Source organism: Gekko japonicus, unplaced genomic scaffold (assembly GCF_001447785.1).
Source record: "Gekko japonicus isolate JY-2015 unplaced genomic scaffold, Gekko_japonicus_V1.1 scaffold2104, whole genome shotgun sequence".
In the NCBI taxonomy this organism is placed as follows: Eukaryota; Metazoa; Chordata; class Lepidosauria; order Squamata; family Gekkonidae; genus Gekko; species Gekko japonicus.
In genome coordinates, this window is record NW_015170951.1 from 261,271 (window position 1) to 284,392 (window position 23,122).

Genomic DNA, 23,122 nt, shown 5'->3' on the forward strand with positions numbered 1-23,122 from the left:
GGGGGGGGGGGGGGGGGGGGGGGGGGGGGGGGGGTGCCCGGCGGGATGGGGGGAACTTACCTCCTCCTGCTGATTCCTCCTGGAGCTCCCTCCCCCCCTCCCGCTATTGCGGGTTCCGCCCCTTGTAAACTCTCTAAAGTCACACAGCTTTCTGTGCTTACCCAATTACATTAAAAACAAGAGGGTTCCCAGGCAAAGCAGACAATCTGATCATTTAGTTATAATACAGACTTATCAAAAACCTCAGAACATAATGTACTTTATATTTTTCAACAAGCCACGGGAGTATACACAATGAAATATAAGGAAATGACGTAATGAAAGTTAAAAAATAAATGTTTAATAGTTCATTAATTCTTCTTTCTCTTTGATTTAGTTTATGGTCCAAATAATCAGATATAAATGTTTATAATCCAAATTAGATGTCTTTCTATAAATCCACGTGGCACAGTTATAATTCCAGGGAAAATAGAATTCCAAAGTTATAAAATCCACAATAAGGTTTTCTTATCCAAAATATAATAAAATCACATAAGTTTATCTCAGTTTTCTTCTCAGACATCAACCTTATCTTCTTTAGTCCAGTAAATGTATCAAGAAAGTTCCTTTCTCTTCTCTTCTTAGCCGCTTTAAAACGGGGGGAGGGGGGAGGAAAGTTCTTCACCCCTCCCTTCCCTCTCCTTTCAAACAGTTTAAAGGGCTTGATCTGTAGGAAATTCCTAATATTGTTGCAGTTAGGGTTACTCACGGTGATTTATCTTCTTTACATTGTTTGTGGAGATGTTTTGCTTCCCCCTTGTCCCGGGAGTCACGACTTCATAACTGCTATGGACACTCTCACTTGGGTCTTGCTAGGGACAGTCTTGGACATCCACTCGCTTACCGCTGCTCGCGGGAAGTCCGAGTCAAGCCCCCGGCCATGAGCCCCTCTTTGGTGAGCTCATTGGAGTTTGGGAGCCCCTGAACTCCTCTTAAGAAACCAGTGATCTGGTGGCTTCACGGGAGCGAGTCCCAGAGCCAACTGTTCTCCTCATGCCGAAAACCAGAAGTCACCTGATTAGTGCATCTTTTGCAGTTGTCCTAGAGTAGTTGGAGTGCTCTGTACAATTATAATTCTGAAATTATGCTTTTTCTGGGCTGTATCTCTTTAGGCTCCTTTAGGGTTGGATGGGAATGTAGAATTAAATGTTCTTGTACCACTGTCTTCATTGATGTGGGAAAATATGAATTAGGAACTTTTTAGGAAAAATGTCCAATGCTTTAAATAAAGTATGAGCTGATTTAGCATACTTATTTGGACTTGTATTTAGTAAGTTAAGCAAGTATGGCATGTTAATTTGGTGTCCCAATCACAACCAATATTTCTATAATCATTTGATTAAGAAAAAGTCATGGGGTTTAAATGCTGAGTTCAGAACTATTATTCCGATAAAAATAATTTCAACAGTCTTGTAAAAGAGCCATCTTATTTGTATTTATGTATATATTCAAATTTCTATCCTGCCCTCCCAACCCATGCTGGCTCAGGGCGGCTTAAGTGGATCTACCCAAAAGTAAGTCCCATGTGGTTGAGAGGGGCTTACTGCAGGGAAAGGGGTCCTTAGGATTGCAACCTCTATAGCATGTACTTCCTTTGCATTAGCTTAAATATAAGCCAAAAACTCTCCAAAGATGCAGTGCCATTTCAATGCACTGCAGTTTCAGCACAGCCAAGGAAGTGTGGTGGTGTTCTGTGGATGTTACCTGCTCATCTCTTTAAACAGAATTTAACTTTGTTCCGTGGAGGTCAGCTGGGCACCTCACCTTCATTGTCATTCTCCGTAGCCTTGTTTGTATTACTGGTTAGTTCTAATCAGGCTGGCGTGGCAGTTGCAACCGTTGAGAGGAGACTCTTGAGAGGAGACTTGCAAAAAAGGATTTTAGCATTGCTTTTTATTTGATGTGCACAGCCAATCAGGTGAATTCATAACTTGGCTTTTTAATTTGGATTATTTATATATGTGTGGTTTTACCCATTTGTTTCCAGTTTACAAATTAAAAGATAAAAAAATGTGAGTGTGCACGCTGTCTCACACAATTCCTAGGGACCCTCATCCCAAAAACATCACTTGCAACTTTGAAATTGCCAAGCTTGCCTAATGTTGTGTTAATAATGGCCCCTGTTCTTTGGTAATTTTATGCATCAGATATTTAGAAAGGGACATTTCCCCATAAATAAATGAATAAATACAACACTGAAAGGAGGTGGAATCAAGTTACAAAATGGCTGCTGCAGGAGGCGGAGCTAACCACCAATCCGCACAGCCAATCAGAAGTCCTCCTGACGGGCCCTGCCCAATTTTTAAAGCCCTTTCAAAGCAGAACATGAGTGCCCGTGGGCACCCTGTTGGGGACCTCTGAAGTAGAACATGATTCCTTCGTTCAGACTGTAGATTCTGCCCCCCCGGCAATTTTATATCTTTGTGCCTGGCACAACATAAGAAACCCTCCTAAGAATTCTCTCTGATTTGTGGGATTGGGAGAGGTCTTGATTTTCTACCAAGTATCCAGCTTATTATTTATTTATTTTGATTTATATCCTGCCTTGCCTGCAGAGGCAGGCTCAAGGTGGCGTACAACAGATTAAAATACAATAAAACACAGATGCGAAAGTGCAGTACTATAAAATTTCACAAACAATATATATAAAAGTGCAGATGGCAGTTGCTGTAAGATGATCCGATGTAGTATCCAAGTTGTTCTTAATGCCGTAACAGCTCAGTTTTTAATAGCTCAGTCATCAGTGGCGGCTCCTAATCGAAGGCCTGGTGGAAGAGCTTTGTTTTACAGGTTCTGCGGAATTGTAAAAGGTCCCGCAGGGCCCTGATGTCTTCCGGGAGCTCATTCCACCAGTGTGGAGCTGCCACTGAGAAGGCCCTAGCTCTGGTGATGGCCAATCTGGCGTCCTTCGGACCAGGAAGAGTCAGGCAATTTTGCAACCCTGACCTCCGTGCTCTCTGGGGTACATATGGGGAAAGCTGGTCCCTCAGTTAGTCAGGCCCCTGGCCATATAGGGCTTTAAAGGTCAGAACCAGCACCTTGAAGTGAATCCAGTATGCTATTGGCAGCCAATGCAATGCCTTCAGCACAGGCCGGATGTGCTCATGTATAGAGAGACCCATCAGCAGCCTGACTGTTGCATTTTGCACTAGCTGCAGCTTCCGGATTTGGGACAGGGGCAGGCCCATGTAGAGAGCATTGCAGTAGTCCAATCTCGAGGTGACCATAGCATGGATCACTGCTGCCAGGTCATTGCGTTCGAGGAAGGGAACCAACTGGCTAATCATCCACAGATGGTAAAAGGCTGCTTGGCAGTGGCTGCTACCTGGGCCTCCATTGTTAAGATGGCATCCAGGAGCACTCCCAAACTCCTAACCTCCGGCGCTGGTACCAACGGCGTCCCATCGAAGGTCGGTAGTGGGATACCCACCCCTGATCTGCTCCAACTCAGGCTCAGGACCTCCGTCTTCATCAGCTTCAATTTCAGTCAGCTCAGCCTAAGCCATCCAGCCACGTCCTGCAGGGCCTAGTCCAGGTCATCTGGGGTAGAGTCGGACTGACCGCCCAACAACAGATATGGCTGGGTGTCATCTGCGTACTGGTGACACCTTAGCCTGTGCCTCCGGGCAATCTGGGCAAGGGGGCACATGTAGGTGTTGAATAACATTGGGGATAGCACTGCCCCTTGGGGAACCCTGTAGGCCAGCGGGTACCTCTGGGATGTCTGCTCCCCTAGCACTACCCTCTGCTCCCCTAGCATGACCCTGGAGAAAGGAGACAAGCCATTGCAGGGCAAGCCCCTGAATCCCAGTGTCGGCGAGGCGGTGGATCAGTAACTGATGGTCGACCGTGTTGAATGCCACCAACAGGTCCAACAGCAACAGTGCTGCCGTGCCACCCCGATCCAGATGGCTCCAGAGGTCGTCTGTGAGGGCGACCAGTGCTGTCTCTGTCCCGTGGCCTGGACAAAAGCTGGACTGGAAAGGGTCTAGCATGGAAGTGTCATCCATAAAGCTCTGCAACTGAATCGTCACTGCTCTCAAGTAATTTGCCCAAAAAGGGCAAATTTGATACCAGCCGATGGTTAGCCAATTTGGCCGGGTCCAAGGATGTTTTTTTTCAAGAGAGGGCGGACCATCGCTTCCTTGAGTGCCCCCGGGAGCAGTCCCTCATTGAGGGACTAGTCGATAATATCCCTGAGGGCACCTTGAAACCCCTCATGGCCAGCTTTTATGAGCCATGAAGGACACGGATCCAGGCTGCACGTGGTTCGGTGTACCGTTGAGAGCAGTCTGTCAACTTCCTCAAGGCTGAGTGGACTGAAACAATCCAGAATAGGACCAGAAGACGTGCATGGGGCCTCAAGTTTGCTCACTGTCTCAACTGTGGCGGGAAGATTGCGGCGGAGCGACAAGACTTTATCTGCAAAATAGCTTGCAAATGCCTTGCAGCCAATGTCCAATTCTCTAGCATTTGGTCTGCCATGTGGCAGATCTGTTAACGACCAAATAGTTCTAAATAATTGTGCTGGGCGTGAGCTAGCAGATGCAACTGTGGCCGCGTAGAACTCCCTCTTTGCGGCTTTGACTGCCATCTCATAGGATCTCATAAACGTCCTATAAGATGCTCTTGTTGCTTCGTCACAAGTACGCCGCCACCATCTCTCTAGTTGTCTGAGCCTAATTAAATTTATGGCTGCTACTTTGCAGTAGTCTCTGTGGAGCTCTGCTTGGTAATTCATAATAATACAGCACCATGTAAATAGGGTAGTGCAGCAATGGCTCATAGTTAAACCAAGTTAAATCAATTACTGCAAAGTAACTAAATTCTGTTCTTGGTCTGATCTGGGTACTTGGCAAACCAATTTTTCTTCCTCTTTTAGCCTGAAGTCCTGCAAGTGATCTTCATGAGAGCCTTGCAAATCGTCTATGGAATCCGCCTGGAACACTTTTACATGGTATGCTTACAGCAAGTTATGGGATGAAGGTGCTGGATCCAGACTGAAAATAGAAGCTGAAATCTGTTTTGTAGTGAAAAGGGGGAATAAGTGGAAGCAGTTGTAGTTAAAAATCAAAAGATCTAATTTAGCTCCCTCAAGGTGACACATTAATCACTCGCATTTCCTGCTATCAGATAATCATCCAGATAGTGAAGCTGTTTATTGAGAAAGATCAGTCGTCCCTGGAGCCCGCTATTATGTCTTTCTGACCAGCAACAGCCAGCTTGGTGTCGTGGCTAAGAGCGTTGGGCAGTACTCTGGAGAACTGGGTTTGATTCCCCACTCTTCCTCCACATGCAGCCAGCTGGGTTGGCCTTGGGTCAGTCACAGTCCTCTCAGGATGCTCTCAGCCCCACAGGGTGTCTGTTGTGGGGAAGGGAAGGGCAGGAGATTGGAAGCTGCTCTGGGACTCCTTCGGGTAGTGAAGAGCAGGGTATAAAACCAACTCTTCTTCTTCTCAAGGTGTGTGGGGTGGCGTATCTTGTGGCTCTGGTACCTGAGGCCCTCTTTAATTACAGAAGTCAAGGCCTGAACCCTCCATCTGTATCTGAAAATATGTGCTCTACTGCAGACCTTTGTCTGTTCCTGTAAACTTACCCACAAGATTCCAGCAAGAGGTGAACACTGATCTTTTGCTGCCAAAATCCAGTGTCACACAGTTATTTCACCATGGGACATAAAAACCTTTGGACAGATAAATCCCAACTGTGGTTGATGATTGGGGCGATGTGGTGTTCTAGTTCCCATGCCTCAGTCTTACAGTTCGATGTATTAAGAACTTGTGTGTTAGAGTGAAGTTTGCCAATAGCTATGACAGATGAGCATCATAAAACAGAAGGAGTATACTGTGGCTGCTGCACTGCCATATGGAGGTGTGGCCAGTGAATAGCCAAGATGCTTGGGAGTTGGCATTGTTAGAAGTCTGCAGCGAAGGCACTTGTAGCTATGGGCTCAGATTCCACGGATTGGTGGTGTGTGATTCTTTTCACTAATTGCTGTGCTCCTGCTGGAGACCTCCAACCTCTCCCTTGGGCTGTTTTGCTTACCTGTACATAAACACCTTGTATGTGGCAGTGGGTTGGCTTCTCTGCTTTCCTTCGCTTGCATAGCACAGTCCTCCAGCAGTAGGTGCTTTCTGCTCAAGTAAGGCATAGTGTCATGCACAATCAGGAAATATCTAGAGGTGAGCAAGTGGGGTGAAAAGACAGAATCCATGCCAATATCATTTTCTGGTTTGGGTGCTTTGTGTAAAAAGTAGTCTCTAACACTTGCAGTGCAGATTGAATTTTCCCTTGGTCCTTCACCCATGTTTTTGGAATACCATGTGTCTTTGTTACTGCTAACTGGGTCTGCTGTGCTCTTAGATGCCGGTTGCCTTTGAAACGGCGTATCCCCAGATTTATGAAGGCTTCCTACCCATTGGCAGTCTATATATTCACATGTGAGTATGCACAGATGGCCTTTGTATGCTAACTTTCTGATTTCCTCAAATTTGATATGTGGTGGCCTTTCTTTGTAGCTGAGACAAGTTTTTAGTTTACTTTAGGTCATGGAGATGCTTATATTGCATTGCCATGTGAAAGGATCCTAAAGGAGTCGAGCAGGACCCTGAGGGGGGAGACATAGAAGTGTTGTAAGTAAAATAAAGGCTTTAGCTCTTGATTCAGAAGTTCTGCATGTCCAGCAAATTGAAGAGATAAGCCCAGGGCTCCATGTTGGGGGTGCACCAAGTGTACAGAAGCCGAGCATTCTGATGTTGGTTAGCCTAAAAACATGTTTGCTTTCCATACAAAGTTTAACTGACTTGAGGCTTTGCAGGCCAGATACTTTTAACCATTGTGAAGTGTTGCAGCATATATGGTAAAATAAGTATGTGTGTCCCTACCAGTCTAGTGTTTGATGGACCATCTCTCTCTGTGTGTCCCTGTATGCCAACTGCTGTAGTGGGTGGCCTGTCTGGCACTGACCAGGGCCTGAGTCTTTTCCATCATGGCTCTGTGGGATGGGCTCTCTGCTGAGATGTGGGGGGGGGGGCTCTCCTTGGAGATATTCAGGAGGTACTGCAAGGCTTGCTTTTTTGCCAGAGCTTTTGAGAGGGTTTGAATGGCAGAAATGTTTTAAGGGGGGGGAGCTCGGGACTGTTTTGTACTGGTTTGAACTGGATTTTTAAAAACAATTATTGTAGCTGCCTTGAACCACAAGGTTAACTTGCCCTATTCAAGTGCGTGCCTCTCCCTTTTAAATTCCTTGTTTGGCAGGTTGTGGTGGTAGGCTGTAGGTTGCTTGCATAAATCCCATTAAGCTGGAGTTGAACTCATATTAGTTACAGTGTGTGTGGACACAGCATGTTTGTCATGCCTGTGCACCCCCCCCCCCCCCCGGTCAACACTACTTCTTCCTTGCACAAGAGTGCAGAAACAAACTCCAGTGGTTCAAGTGCAGGCATCTCTATGGACTGAAATTAATCTGCTCCCCCCCAGAAACTCTGAATCTCCTCCCCCCACACACACACACGGTGGCATCTTGGTTTGGAGAGTCCAGTAAAGTCCAGTTCCTTCGGGCACCTGCATTCAGATATTTTTTGCGCTTTTGATGTTCTATACAAAGAACATGTGATCGTGGCTTAGTCACGCTTTAGTCCGTGGAATTCAGTTGGGTGTTTGGCTATGGCCATGTCATGTGGTATAATGCCAAAAAATAATGTGCTAAAAAGTCCATTTGATACAAATTAATAATTGTAAGAATTAATATTGATAAAAATGAATATCCTGCCTTTCCTGGCATGGTCCTGGTGCCAGCAAGGGTGAGGGCCTTCTCAGGAGTGGCCCCAGTCCTGCCAAGTCCCCGCTGCCTGGGGAGGTGTGTGCGCCTCGTGGGACCGCCCCAGGTTCTACATGGCATGCAAGGCTGCTCTTTTTTGGGTAGCCTTTGGGTGATTGTGATCCACCAGGCAGCTGGTACATTATACTCCAGCTGTGTCTTCACCATCTATGCATCCTACCCTGCTTGATAGTGGATAGATATTTAATTTTCATATTTTAAAAGTTTATTTGTTGATTTTTTGGTACTCTTTTATTAGATGTATTTTATTTGTTAGCTGCCTTAAGTCCCATTCAGGGGAGAGGGAGTGGGATATAAAATTGATAAATAAATATTCTGTGAAACTTTGACAGGGAACAGTTTTTCCCGATCTGCCGTGTCAATGACTTCCAGATTGCTGATCTCATAAATCCAAGTAAGAATTCGAACACATCTTTTGCATGCTGTTGGTTTTGTATGTTCTGTGAGGTAGTAGAAGAGCTGCCACTGCTGCATGGCACTGGCTGTTCTGCCAGGGGGGGGGTATATCTGGGAGTTATTAATCATGATTAATGAGCTCTGTCCAGATGTCTCTTGGCCTAGGGTTTTAAAGTCACAGTCCAGTCCAGGTTGTGGACCTTTCTCAAATGCTGCACTCTTCTGTGTTTGGCTCAGGGAAGACGCATTACTTGTGTGGTGGTCCTATATAGCTGGTTTAACCTAAGGACACAGTGCCCTCTTTTTACACTGATTAGAGGCAAGTAGCAGCACTGAGACCATGAAGAAGAAAGACAGGTCGCTTACCATTAATCTGGATCATTTCTTGGGTAGTTCTTAACCAGTAAGAAGATACAGAATCCAGAGGTGAACTAAGCTGTTTGATTGGGTTTATTGGGGCGTAAATAAGTTTCTAAGCAGATTAATACGGAGTGTTTCTGAATGACACAGCAGAAGGTGAACCTTGGAATAACTAAGCATGATAAATCCAAATACATACTATGGGCATTATCAAAACATAAAAACCTTATGGTGTGTTTAAGACAAAGCAGTTAACAATAAAAATTAACAAAGTAATGACAAAAATCCTTTTGTTACCTAACATGCTTCCTGCCCGTCTGCTTTGTAAGCTAAGATGAATCTTCCAGGACTGCATATCAATCTCCACATTACCTCCAGTTCATAGTTAATAAACGAAGCAAAGCCATCGAAGCCCTCTAAAATATACTAGTAAGTTACCAACAATAGATACCCTGTCTCAGGTCCAGTGCTGGCTGCCGGGCAGAGGAAGAACTGAGAAAAAAGGAGATGGGTGGCAAAAAGGTAAAACCACTAAAGGCTGAATAACAGAATAAAAGAACTGAACAACATTTATAATTCTAGTAAAACAATTCTCCTTTGGGAAATAGGCAAGTTCAAAGCAGAAGCTACCATGCAGACTAATGAAAGAAAATATTTAAATAAAATCTCAGGTAGACCAAATGCATTTCAGCTAAATTAAGTCTTCCGCAGTCTCTGGGAAATGGTATTGATTTGTAAAAGTAATATCAGGACAATAAACACAATATAAAATTGGACTAAGTCCCTTCAATAACTCTTTACAGGCCTTGTCTGGGGAGACTTAAGGATATATAAGCAACAATCATCGCCCGCAACTCTTTACAGGCCTTGTTTGGGGAGACTTAAGGATATATAAGCAACAATCATCGCCCGCAACTCTTTACAGGCCTTGTTTGGGGAGACTTAAGGATATATAAGCAACAATCATCGCCCGCAACTCTTTACAGGCCTTGTTTGGGGAGACTTACTCTCAGTGGCTTGTCCAGAACTGCTCTGTCTGGACAGGTCGCTGGGGCTTCCTTCTCTTGGCTCCAAGAGGCTCCCACAGCACATACCTGGGCAACAGGAGCATGCCGGGCCATGGGAGACTGACCCGGCACAACGGAGGCTCGGGGGAAGCGAGGAGGCTGCTGGTGAGGCAGTGGCTGACCAGCAGAGTGACGCCAGGAGGCCTGATCCCCCTTGAGCTCGGAGGAGGCCTCAGGACGCCTCAGCCGGGCCAGACCGTGGAGCAGGTGGCGTCGGGACCTTTACCTGCTGTGCGAGGCGACAGCGGACCTGAGTGGGCTGTTGGCTGGCTGTCAAGCGAGCGGAGCATTAGTGGGAGGAGACCAGGGCTGGCTGGCAGCCCTTCATTGGGAGAAAGATGAAACGGGCAAAGTGCCACTAATTCCAAACAGACAGAAGAAACCGGGGGGGGGGGTGAGGCACGGTCCCTGAATTACCTGGAGCTTCCTCGCACGGCAGCCAGAGTCCCCAAGGATACGTCTGTCCTCTGCGCAGGGACGGTTGCTGCTGCTGTGGCAGCTGGAGCAGCAGCGGGGATGGTGAGTGGCGTGGCGGCTTCCCTCGCACTGTTCCCGCACCTCAGTGAGTGAGTTCCCTGCGCGTGCCCAGAGCAAGCAGTTGCAATTTTTTTGGGATTTAAGTATCCCTTGTATACTTTTTGAAACATCTCAGATTTTTCTGCACACCTGGGGACTGCCAACCAAGTTGGTGGTTTTTTTAGCCAACCAAGTTCACTAAAAGGCCATCTGTTGATAGTTGGAAGAGTATGTTGGCAAAAGGTGATGGTAAAGTCCTAGGAGATTAAAAAAAAAATCGTAATATTGCTGCAGTTATATGTGACCCCAAAGTTGGTAGCTAAATGAGGGATTTAGGTAGCTTATCACTACTGAAAACAAAGCAGTGGAATGAATGGCCGAAAAATTGCTCTATAGGCCCTCAGTTTACATGCACATATCCTTGGTGCCATCCACCCCAAAAGGCCTGTCTCCAAAGTGAATGAATGTCAACAGGCTAATTAGGCATAGTCCTTAAAGGATCTCAGCAGTAGACGATCCTGTGGAGAGCTAACTGCTGGTACTTCTAGACCAAAGAGCTCAAGTGGTAAAATACTTAACATCGCCGGTAAAGAACTCCTGAGGGATTGAGCCATTGACCCTTTATCTTAAAGTTATATCGTCCTAAGGTGGAGAGACAGCAGGGTCGCTATTAAATACAACCATTATAAAAGGTAAAGGTTCCCTTGCTCGAAAGCCAGTCGAATCCGACTCTAGGGTTGCGGTGCTCATCTCCGTTTTAAAGCTGAAGAGCCAGCGCTGTCCGAAGACGTTTCCGTGGTCATGTGGCCGGCATGACTAAACACCAAGGCACACGGAACCCTGTTCCCTTCCCACCAAAGTGGTCCCTATTTATCTACTTGCAATTTCTTGCTTTTGAACTGCTAGGTTACAACCATTATAAGGCATAGAAAAATAAGCTAAATTGTTTAATGATGGCACACAGTGACAACAGATACACCCAGAGCTAACAGCCTACGTCCTCATTGGAGCCCATGGGTGATGCCATTTTTAATGTCTAAATCCAGAAGAGTCTCTGTCACCTGACTTTCACCTAAAGTTGTTAGCCAGACAATTAGATCTTCTGGATGACTTAGAATCACAGTCCATTTCCATTGTGTTTCATTGTGTGCTTGAAAACTGGAGCCTGCGTTTTTCTATTTCTTATGCTTGCAGATCTTTGTCTTGACCAGCCTTGTAGTTATCTTTGTAGCCATTTGCAGGGATATCGTACAGCAAATATGACCGCCTTAGTATTACAATTAACAAATGACCTGATGGTAATGCCTTTTAGTTTCTGTAGACTTTTCAAAAAATCGTACGCTCAGGTTATTAGCACATACACTGCAATGCCCACAAGAGGTATTGCTCAAGGTCTCCCAGCAAACTTCCACGGCAGAGTGGGAATTCAGATCTGTGCAACCAAGATCCTAGTCCAACACTGGCCACTACGCCACAACTTCGTGAGGCCATCTTGACCTGTTGGATTCAGTAGGGGCAGGTTAACATTTCTCTGTAACTGGTGATGCTTGGGTGACCTTCTGTGTCGTCACACAGACCTCCTCTTCTTTGGCTACTTATGTTCTGTCGTAGCCTCCCCAGTAGGTCTACTTGCTTCCGAAACTTTAAGGTGGATTTCTTTCCTAGAAATCCAAAACACAAGAAATATTTTAACAGGCTCCTGGAGTCCTACACTGCTATAGTCTCCTTTGGCCTGTTGCATTTACCGAGCAGTTTAATGTTGAACTTCACATGGTCTTTTGAATTTGAAAAATGGCACGGCCCTTACCTGTGGTGGAAGCATTCACTTCAGTGTTTTTTCCCCTGATGAAATTCTAGAGCCCAAGAGGACAGCTCATTTCCTGAGTGGCATTATTAACTTCCTTCTATTCCGTGATTCCCGGCGTGAGGTCTACCTGGAAACCCAGGACACACACGTAAGACGACTTGTTCAGCTTACTGGAGGTGGGGTGATGTTGGTCATGCTCGGCTGCTTGGCAACTTCAGCCATGATGCCTCTGGACTTTGTTTTTTCCTGTTTCCTAGGATGATTTCCTCCCAGGCTTTCCAGTTCCTCAGCCTCTTTACCATACCATGTATGTCTCTTACTGTCCATTGGGTCTGTGTACGCCTTTTCTTCTAAGTTAGCCTTTCACTGTGCTTGCAGAAGCCGGGTGGTTGAAATCTTCCGATTGCTTCATTTTCTCAGCAGTTTATAGCAATCCAGGTAGTTCAGCCAGTCACTGAGAGAAGCCTCCGTTCTGCCAATTCCACGCAGCATTACTTGACATAGTACAAAATAGCTTCTAATGGGGATCTACTCTGTCAAACAGACTGCTGTCCTAACGTGAGCCTTAGAAGAGCCTGTACTCTCCAACTTAGCTCAGCATAGTCTGGATCCTTCCTCTGACGGAAGTGCTTTCTGCTGGAGGAAGGCAGGAACTTTGCTGAGTGGAGTGACAAGATACATCACAAGTGGGTACTCACGGTTCAAGGTTGCAGACTATCCTCCAGCCTCCCTAAAATACCTGCAAAAGTAAAAGTCGGTCACTCGCGCTGCATACATTCCTGAGCTGCTGCGGGTGGGTGGGTGGGTGGGAGCCACTCTCCTGCGTCCTGCCTCTCACAGCCCCAGCACTCAGCCCCCACCAGTGCTTGTGCTCGCCGCTGAGGCTTGGGGCTCCCTGCTTTTTCTCCTGGTCACTGAGGTGCTGGGGACCTCTCTTCCCTAGTCTGCTTCTTTTCTCCCTTTTAACTGATGTGCCATGTTCCAGCCCTTTGGGGACATTTTTCATCAGGCTATGTTTTCTTTGTCAAGTTTCCAAAACAAAAGGGCCTCTTTCTTTTTAAAAAATGTGCGTACCAGCGGCGTTCCCCCAAGTATGGAAAAGACCCCCTTATCTTGTCTGTGGGTGGTACTGTAGGTCAGCTTTCACTATTCACGAAGCATAGCCAGGCAGTGTTCTGTTAGGTATAAGGGCGTTGTGAAACACAGAAGAAGTGGGTTGAAAAGTAGGGGCTTGGGGGACATGGGGCTGGTCTAAGGGGAAAATGAAGCCCCGGCCTGAGAGAGAGAGGAGGAAGGGGAAGGTGGGAAGGGAGGAGAGAAGCCGGGGGAGTTAGGTGGCCAGCGGCCAAGAAGCAAATGGTTGGCAGGTCTTGACTCTGCCTGTGTCTCTGTATTTGGAACAGAACAGGAGTGAGAACCTTCCTAGTGTTGGGGTGGGGTGGGGAAGACGCCTGGCGAAGTGTTGTGAACTGCTGCTTCCTGGACAGCGGCAGCTTTCATTCCTTGGAAAGTGAAGCCGGGGCCATCACTGGGGCAGGGGGGGGGGCAGCCAGAGCAAGGAGGGACTCTCTCTCCCGCTGTGTCCTATGGAGAATCAGCTAGGGGAGGGGGGCAGAGATGCTCTTAGCTACCGGCTGCAGATTACCAACCACTGGCTGTTGGATCCTGGTCCGCTTTCTGCCTGCCCTTGACCCCGTAGACCTGGTGGACATTCTCACATATGCAACCGGAAGCTAGAGTGGAGTTTTAAGGGTTGTAGCCTAAAAATGGAGTGGTTGGTTTTTGACAGAGTAAAGTCCAGCTAGTGCACTTGGCCTGGAGAATCAAGCTGACTTTTACAGCAAGATTCTATACAAACTGCAGATTCTGCATTTTGTGGAATGTGGTGAGCTGTGTGCAATGTTTGCCATCTTTATTAATATAACCAGTTTTTTATTTTGCAGAAATTGGCTGTGGAAAAAGTGCAGCAGCTTCAGATGTCAATCCAGAAGGCCATGCTGAAGCTGGAGAAACTCGAGTAAGCGGCCTGAGGCTTCTAGTGGTCACGACTTAAAACCGCGGCCTGTTTCTGAGTTCACAGGTCCCCAGATCGTACATTTGAAGCGTAATGGAACATGCAGACCTCTCCCCTATTAAACATAGGCTCTGTTGAGGGGGCAGTGGAATCCAGTGGCTGCCGCTGAATCCAGGCCCAAGTACAGAATACCTGGTTGCTACCTCCATGACTTTTTGCCCTAACGGTAGCTGGAAACTCGGGGGGCGGGGGTGTGTGAGTTGGAACTGGGTTCAGGCACAATTAGGGCTATGGTCTCCCCCTTTTGAAGAATTTGCAGGTTTCTTGGTATTGCCAGTGGCTTCTTATGGTGTGCCTGAGGACAAATACCTCGCAGTGGCTTACTCCTTTTGCAGGCAGTGATCCTTAGCAAGCTTTGGGTGTGACCAGTGGCATAGGACCGTGAGGCTTGCCCCCACCCCCTAAAAGCTACTGGCTGCTACCTGGTAATAAGGAGCAAGTCACCAAAGCTGCCCATGCTCTTTCTGGTCTTTGGAGGGTGACTTGCATAGAAACTATTATAGGGTATCAGTAGGGACCTGAAATACACGATTTTCTCCATCCTCAGAACATCTGACTCATCCCAGATTGCACATCTGGGAAGACTTCCTTCCTTGCAGCCTATCCCCGTGAAACGGGGGCCGAGGAAGAGCCCTTTCTCTCCTCGTGGTGTGTGTTCTAAGGAGGGAGGCGTGGGTGGGGTCGTCAGGGACGGGCAAGCCATTGCAGTAGCTTCATGAGCAGAGGATGGCCAAGTAGGACACGCTCCACTGACCTGTGCTGCACAACCCATCTCAGGGGCTTACTGTGAGTTGAGGAGGAGGGAGGATAGAGCTGGCCACGCTATTCCCCTCAACTCGACTCCAGCCCATTCGACTTGAGGTTCTTCTTATTATTTATTAGATTTCTTATTAATCGCCCTACCCTGGGTAGGACTCTGGGTGATGTGATGTACAAAAGGCACAATATACGAAATATACGAAAACATTAAAACTGAATATACAACTTAATAAAAATTACAGTACAGAATAAAATATCCAGCCCTTTTCTGGGCGGGGGGATGGGGGGAGTTCAGAGCAAAAGGTATCTGATGAGGTAACGGTTGCTGCCCTCAACCAAAAGCCTGGCAGAACACCTGCCTTACAGGCCCTGCAGAATTACATATCGTCCTGATGTCATTTGACTCAGAGCTCCACCAGGTCCGGAGAAGGTCCTGGCCCTGGTTGGAGACCGTCAGACATCCCGAGGGCCAGGGATCACCTGCAAGCTGGTATTCAGAGAATTATTGAATCAAAATGTCTGTGCTGTTGCAATCTTGAGTATGCTGTTCAGGTTTGTATTTGTAAGCTGCAAGCCTACAATGATGCAGCAGCAGCAGAACTGGAAGAAGAAGCAGAAGACAGCCAGTTCCACTGCGGGCCTGAGAGAAGCCTTCCCGGGGGGGGGGGGCACCCCCTGGGCTGCATGTTTGACACCCCTGCCTTAAAGGTCAATGCCAGTGCCTTGAGCAGATGGGAGCAGATGTGTGCTCTTGAGCACTTGGCAATTCCCACCCGCTGAGCAAGGATCTTGGAGTGGGGTGGTCAGCCTGGTGCTTCCAAGGGGCTCTGTAGTTATGGGAGGAGGTTGGGATGGCTCTGTCACCTATGGGATCTGAGCACTGCGGCTGCAAACGGGCTGGCTACGGGTTCTTTCCAGTCCTGCTTGAACTCGCAGTTTTGTCCGTTGCATGCGGTCTCTTATAGAAATTAGTTTAGCTTTGATTTGACTAGGTTTGCTGACCTGTAAAGCCTCTCACTTTTCAAAAACAAAAAACAAACCCTGTTTATTCACATGTGCTAAAATCCTGGATTTTAGAAGACTCTTGTATACTATTTCAACATTCATGGTTGGATCCAAGTTCTTTGACATGGGGGAAAACTCTCAGCAGAAGAGTGTCTTTGGATCCAACCCTTTAGAGCCCGTAAAATAGGTATATTCACAGCTTTCCTAAAAAGTGGAAGTCTTTGCCTATTTACTGTGAGTGTGCAATGTCATTTCTCTTGTGCATCCAGCACTATCCCTGCTGATCAACAAGAGGAGTTCAAGGAGCTGTCTCAAGACATTCAACAGCTGGAGCACAAGCTCAACCAGGAATATCGGCAGAAAGCGGTACGTGGGAATCTGCCTGGGAGGCGAGGCTCCTTTGGCTTTGCCCTCTAAGGACCTGGTCTCGAATGGCAACTTTTATGTTTTGACTCTTAAAAGATGGCCTCCGCTGCCTGTAAAGCTCATTCTGTCACCTTCTGTGAAGCACCAAAGTCAACGGAGGCTTGTCCTTCAGAGACTGGCCACTGTGTGCAGCTGTGAGCTGGGGAAATGGGCAGTTTCTGCATAGCTGCCGGCTAGATAGAATGTCAGGCAAAGGTCTAGGCTCTGCTGGAGCTCAAAGCGAAAAGCCAAGTTTCTTGCTTCCTTAATTGTCAAATGGTTGTTCTTTCCACTAGAGTGCTTTGCAAGAAGTGATCAGCCAAAAGAGAATGAAAACTACAGAAAAAACCCAAAACCTGGTAAGTGCATCTCAGTAGGGAACTGATGGTAGCCTTTGGAATAACCTCACAATGCAGCGAGGTACAACTGAATATACGTTTGTCTTCAGCTGTCTACATGCAGTATATTTCAAGTGTGTAGCTGTTCTGTTGTGTAGCAGTAGAACAAAATTCAAGTCCAGTAGCACCTTGAAGATCAAGAATATTTTCCAGGGTATAAGCTTTTGTGTGAGTCAAAGCTCACTTTCTCAGATACAAATGAGAATGAAGATCTATCATCTAGTAGGTCAGAAGATGAGACGGAGCTCAGAGAAGAAGAGTAGGTTTTGTACTCTGCTTTTCTCTACCATAAGGAGTCTCAGAGCAGCTTATAATACCATTCCCTTTCTCTCCCCGCAACAGACACCTTCTGAGGTAGGTGGGGGTGAGAGAGAGAGAGAGAACTATGACTGGCCCATGGTCACCCAACAGGCTTCATGGGGAGGAGGAGTGGGAAAATCCAGCCCAGTTCTCCTGATTAGCCCCTGCCACTCTTAACCATTACAGCATCAGTGGGACAAAGCAAAATGTAATTGGCTTGAATAGATGTAGGAGAGATGCATAGAGGTGGCAAGTGCATCTGTAATGAGGTTAGAATCCTGTCTGTATTGCAACCCTGGAGCATGCAGTAAGAACAATGTTTTCCCAAGGCACTCTGCACTAGGTTTGAGTTTTGTGTTGCAAGGTAATTGTAGCTATTGGAACTTTACCTACTCCAGCAAAAAACATATTCCAGCTACTGGAGCCAATCCTCTGCCAGATACTAAAACACTAACAAGTTCCATTTTGAGTACAAAAATAGCAGGCTTCCATACACTGCCTGGAATAGTGTGTAACTTTTTCAGGGTGTTTTACAATCAACTTATTAAGGTTTGCTCAACTGAATAGCCAACTGTTGACAATTTGTGTAGTATTGAGTGGGCAGCCCCTTTAAGGCAGCTGGTGCTGAGAGGGCCCTGTGTGCCCCTTTCGTTGGACAGGTTCTAGCGTTTTGGAAAATCAGAGCAATTGGCTGCTGCTTGCTGTAGTTCTCTGCTATGGCAGAAATGGGAGGCTTAGCTGCTAGTGATGTTTCCTTATCTGAAGACTTAAAAACTAACTGCTCGCTGGCTATTAAAAGGCTGGTTTACAGGCCCTCTGATTTGCATTGGATTGAAACTTGTCTTGGCATCGACAGAATTCTACGTTTACTCTTGTTCATTAGAATGAGCTCAAACGCACCCTATGTGAGCTGAAAGCGGAGCAAGAGCAACTGAAGTCAAAGATCACGGAGTCTCCGGAGGAGCTGACCAGTTGCAAAGAACGCTTGAAGGAGGCCCTCCTGAAGGCCAAGAAGGACAAGGTGAGGAGGGGCACTGTCGCTTCCTTTTTGCTTGATTTCATCGGCAGCAATTGAGCCAGCTTCACAAGGGCACATTCTTCGGTATGCACACTGACTTAAGAGAAGCCAAGCGCTACGTCCTCCTTAAAATTCCCCGAACAGCCAGCCTTTTACAGCTTTAGTTCGTGGTCTTCTTGTTCTTTGTTTCTCCCCAGTGGGGATCCTAAGCAGCTGACACGGTTCTCCTCTCCTCCATTTTATCCTCGCGACCACCCTGTGAGGCAGGTTAGGCTGAGAGCGTGTGATTGGCCTAAGGTCACCCTGCAAGCTTTTGTGGCAGAGTAGGGATTTGAACCTGGGAATCCCAGATCCGGCCTGATCACCGCACTGGCTCTATGTTACCTAACAAACATAGGATGCCTGTTTTTCTGACCATCTGGATGCCTCGTGGCTTGTTATTTCCTAATGTTTCCTTGTTAGTGAAGAAGGGGCTGGGTTGCTGGCAGGTTTTGCCATCCCTACCACTAGAGTTTTTGGTCTGTGAACTTTGCTTTGAGCTACTAGAAGATTGCTTTCAATTACTTGGAGATTCTCCTTCTGTTCCTCTATGTAAGTCCTCTGCTTGCAGTTCTTTGGCCAATTGCCTGGCTTTTTCTCTGTTGCAATTATTTCCCTCCCTTTTTGGTAAATGTACCTCTATTGCAAATGGTGTTTTCCAATGATATTTTATTTATTTCTTTTGTAAAATCTGTCTCAAGAAGTCAGTCTTCCCTTTTCTTTAACATGCTTGTTGGTAAATCCTGAAAGATCTGCACTTCTTTTCCCTCAACCTTGAGTGGTGATTCCCTTTGATTCTTTAGTATTGTGTCTTGTGTTTTCTTGTAGGTGAATCAAACTAGTATATATCGAGGTAGCTTATTCTTGAATGCAAATCTTGAATTCACTCTAAAAATCTGGTCAATGTCAGGAAGGACTTCCTCTACCTTCAAATAATTCTGAAGTAAGTCAAAAAAGCTTTTTCCAAATTTGGCCTCTAAAATGCAGATTATTAGATCTGCATTGAGTTTCCAGGATTTCAGTTCTTTATTCTACCTTCTCAGTATGAAGATCCTGCCTTTCTAAATGTGTGTTATTATCTTTTTGCTTCTCTTTGATTTTTGTAATTTTTTGTGTTCTTGTAATTTAAATTAATTTCTGATAGTCCAGCCGCTATCTCTTGACACACTTCTTGAATGTTCTTCTGGGTTCTTTCCTCAGATTCTTGAATATTTCTCTGAGTACTCTGGATATTCTTTAAGGTTCTTCCCTCTGAATCTCAAATGATCTTTTGAGTTCTTTCTTCAAATTGTTGCATTTGGTTTATCGATATTCCCAATAATTTTTCCACCATTTCTTCAGTTCTCTGGTTCTCATCTGTTTCATCTGTACTCCTTTTTTTGTCTCTTTGACTTATTCCTGTGGCCATTTTCCTTTTCGCTCTTCTGTTTTTAAAACTATTGTATACAGTTTCCATATAATATTCCCATATACTGTTTTCTATGCATAGATCAAATGCACAACAAAGTTTATACTATTTAAATAACTCATCTAAAGTATATGTCCATTAGAATAAAAAATGATATTTTCTACAGTTTTTACAAAAAAGGGCTCAATGTAGCAAGTAATGAATGTTCTGAATGAATATAGTGTAGATGAGAAAAGTAGCTTATCTTCTAATCCACAGGTGATGAGCTCATTTTGTCATGAGGGCCAGATCTGACATAAGTGTCACTTTGTCGGGTCGGGCCATGTACACCATAAAATGTAACAAGAGGTACCGGAGATATAAACTTGATAAAGATGATTTCAGAGGCTGAATGGCAATAGCCAGGCTTGATTGGATTAGGTGTGCTATGCAGAAGGGTGGGCGGCATGGAGATAATCAGCATTGTAATGAGACAGGAAACATAGGTTTCAGTTTGGTCCAGGAGGATGCGAAAAATAAATGAAAGTAAGTCTAAATTTATTTATTTTATTTAGTATTTTCAATTTGTATCCCACCTTGCCAGTCTTTTCAATCGCAATCACAGTTCTGGGAGTCCAGATTGCAAAGATTACTGAATTCAGATTGGTTTAAGAAAAAAAGGAATAAAAAAATAAAAAAGGAATTAAAAAATCAGTTGGGGTCGGCTGACCTTATCAGCAAAAAGCCCTCCTTATTTCAGCTTCCCTTGATACTTCCAGAACCCCCAGGGTTCACCTGTCAGTTGGGTCTCCCCCATGGGGGAGAGGTAAGGATAGAGAGCTAAATTATAGCTTGGTGCTGGCCAACTCATTTCTCATCTGTAGGAATTGAAACAGAATCTATTGCACTGCCCACTACAAATGTCTTAAAATGGTTTTATAGTATTATTATATTGTATTGATTTAATATTGTTATTTATTGTCTGCTTGACTTATTTTAAGATTGTATTAATTTATTATTGTGAGCTGCCCTGAGCCCACTTGTAGGAAGGCTGGGATATAAATCGAAATAAATAAATTAAATAAATTCCCTCGTTTCTTGGTGGTGTTTGCCTCTCAGCAAGAAAGGACGTGTAGCCTTTGAAAGTGCTCCTTATCAGGTTGCCCCGTTCCCCAGAGTCCCTGTGGTATCTTTTTCCCAGGGAAAAATGGTCCACGGTATTTGCTTTTGGCTCAGATGAATTTAGTAATCTTATTTGGTATCTATTGGGAAAATGGAAGTCTAGAGACCTCTCTTATATGCTAGGAGAGTGTAGATCAGCATTGTAGTTTCTCCAAATGCTTAAGCACTTCAGCTTGCCAGGAACTGCTTTCCTGAAATGGGCTTGCTCGTGGAGATGTAACAAATGTATTGGCCAGGAATGCTGGGGACCTCAACTGGAATTCATCTACCCTGGAGGAGGAAATCACAATAGCTTGTGGCACACAGTGCTGAAGGATTGCTGTGGACATGTAAATGCACAATTATTTGCAAACATGGGAATTGCTTGCAGCGTTTTGGGGCAGAATGAAGGGTACTGTACTTCTCTGGGTTATGTCAGTGCTGGTGCTATTATTTTACATTTAACACTCTGTATTTTGAGACTTTCCAACTTGTCAGTGAGCTGTTTTGAGTGCTTCTGTAACAAGAATGCCGGATAAATTGTAGGGTTAAAAATCAAGACACAGCGGTGCAGGCAGCCATGTGCAGTGCTTGCGTTCTGTTCCTGATCTGTAAATGCTGCAACTTTCTTCTCTCATGATATTGAGGCACGTGACAAATCTCAAGCACTTCATTATCTACTTTATATAAAAATTGTCTACAGTACTAAAAATTCCTTGATTTTTTGCTTGTTTGTTAAAGGAAGAAGTTATCCAGAAGTACGAAGTCTACAGAGACCTGGTTGAGATGCTGCCGGCCTGTCAGGCAGAGATCCAAATGTATCAGGAGAAAATGCGAACCCAGGCAGCAAATATCGATCGGAAGTCAGCTGTCCTGGCAGAGGTTTGTCTTCTGTCTCTCCTACCTTGAGCTACACTACTGGTGCTGTCCATACCCCTGGGGCATGGTCTTTTCTGGTATAGCACCACACAGTCAATGCCAGACCAAGCCTTGAGCTGGGGACAGAAGGCTCAGGGAAGAACCCGTCAGCCAGTCTGTAGCAACAAACCACCCTGCAAGGTGCCTTGAGCAGCTGGGAGAGTGTATCACTGGCCCAAGGTCACCTACCTGGTGAGGTTCCATGGCAGAAAGGGGATTTGAACCTGATCTCCCAGGTCCTAGTCTGTTACTCTTAACCACTCTACTGTGTCTGCTCTGTCCAGTGGCTGGTTTGGGATTTCAGTTGCAGGATATATATATATTTTTGGGCAAACAGCAAGTATGACTGGAAACATAGCACATAGTACAAAGCTGTAAATTGCTTTTCTGGCCCCGTAGTAAAGGCCAGTTCATGCTGGCTTGTTGTCACATCACCTCTTACCCAAAGACAAACGTACATGCAATTTTCTCAATGCCTGTGCATTGGAAGGGAGTCTCAAGAGCCAGCTAATTGAACGCCGCCTGGCAATGAGATCAACTGTATCCAATAGGGAAGTGGCTGGCTGCTGAGGGACAATGAAGAAGGCACCGTGTAGCCAGCCGCAGGCAGAGCCAGGAGTCTTTACCTACTCGAGGCACCCCAGATGTTCAGAACTACAACTTCGGTTAATTTATAAAACATTTTAAAAAGTAAATTTGCTCCACGAAGACACGCAAACACTCCAGCAGGGACAGATTGTTGACCAGGCGTGTGCATTTGGATATTCCCCAAAGAGTGCCTCAGCCTTGCTATGTTTTGGATACCTCTAATCTTAAACAACACAGGGAAGTTTGGGGGCACTGTTTCAGACCAGAAGTATCCAAATACACATTTCTAAAGTTGGAGGTAGTTGTGTGTCGAAGGAGAAAGGGAGGAGGGCTGGCCAGTTCAAGCCCTGGAGAGCTTAGGATCCTGAGGGGGGAGATTTTTGAGTGGCACTGGCAAGAGGAGATTTTCCAAATTGTCTCCTGCCACTGATGATTCTTTGCGGTTCCCCCCTTCATTAATACAGTAGGAAGCTAAAACTTCTAACCTGGCTTTCCACCAAATAGTGCCCAAGACCACTGAGGAAACAATAAAATGATAAATTAGCATACAGCCTAAAGTCTTAACAGCTTCATGAAACAAATCTGAGTCTGCCTGAACGTGCCAAGTCTTTCCCTGTTTGCTAGGGTTTCCAAAGTTGGCTCTGATTCTCTCTCAAAGCAAACAGTTAGTTTGGAGCTGGCCAAATAACTGCAGCTCTTTACCTTTTTTCTCTCTCCCTATCTCCACTTCCAATGTCTTACAACATTCACCTTCCAGATCCGAGCCCTAGAGCACCAGTTTGAGAGCAGCAAAAGTGGACTCAGGAATTCCAAGACGGAAGAGATGTCCTTGAAGAGGCTGGTTACTACAAAACGGGAAAAGCTCACTACTACCGAAATCAAAACAAAGAAGATACGTGAGGATACAGAGCAGCGCAAGCAGGCAATAATAGAGTATGAATTAACTGGCATTTGTGTTTATCCTACTTAATTGTTAAAGCAATTTCATGTAACTTCAAAACTAGCACCTAGAAGAAAACATAGTCTTCTGGTCCTTTCTGACAAG

At 45.6% G+C, this 23,122-nt stretch overlaps 1 protein-coding gene across 1 annotated transcript in view; it reads left to right on the top strand.

Annotated features, from left to right (window-relative positions):
* NUF2 (NUF2, NDC80 kinetochore complex component) overlaps window positions 1–23,122 on the top strand; it is a 34,779-nt gene that overhangs the window by 4,564 nt on the left and 7,093 nt on the right. The window contains exons 3-12 of the mRNA XM_015418898.1: window positions 4,922–4,996; window positions 6,403–6,479; window positions 8,212–8,273; window positions 12,076–12,173; window positions 13,969–14,042; window positions 16,133–16,229; window positions 16,565–16,627; window positions 17,850–17,987; window positions 21,313–21,453; window positions 22,835–23,010. Of these exons, the coding sequence (XP_015274384.1) occupies window positions 4,922–4,996; window positions 6,403–6,479; window positions 8,212–8,273; window positions 12,076–12,173; window positions 13,969–14,042; window positions 16,133–16,229; window positions 16,565–16,627; window positions 17,850–17,987; window positions 21,313–21,453; window positions 22,835–23,010 (1,001 nt within the window). The remainder of the gene's footprint in view (window positions 1–4,921; window positions 4,997–6,402; window positions 6,480–8,211; window positions 8,274–12,075; window positions 12,174–13,968; window positions 14,043–16,132; window positions 16,230–16,564; window positions 16,628–17,849; window positions 17,988–21,312; window positions 21,454–22,834; window positions 23,011–23,122) is intronic.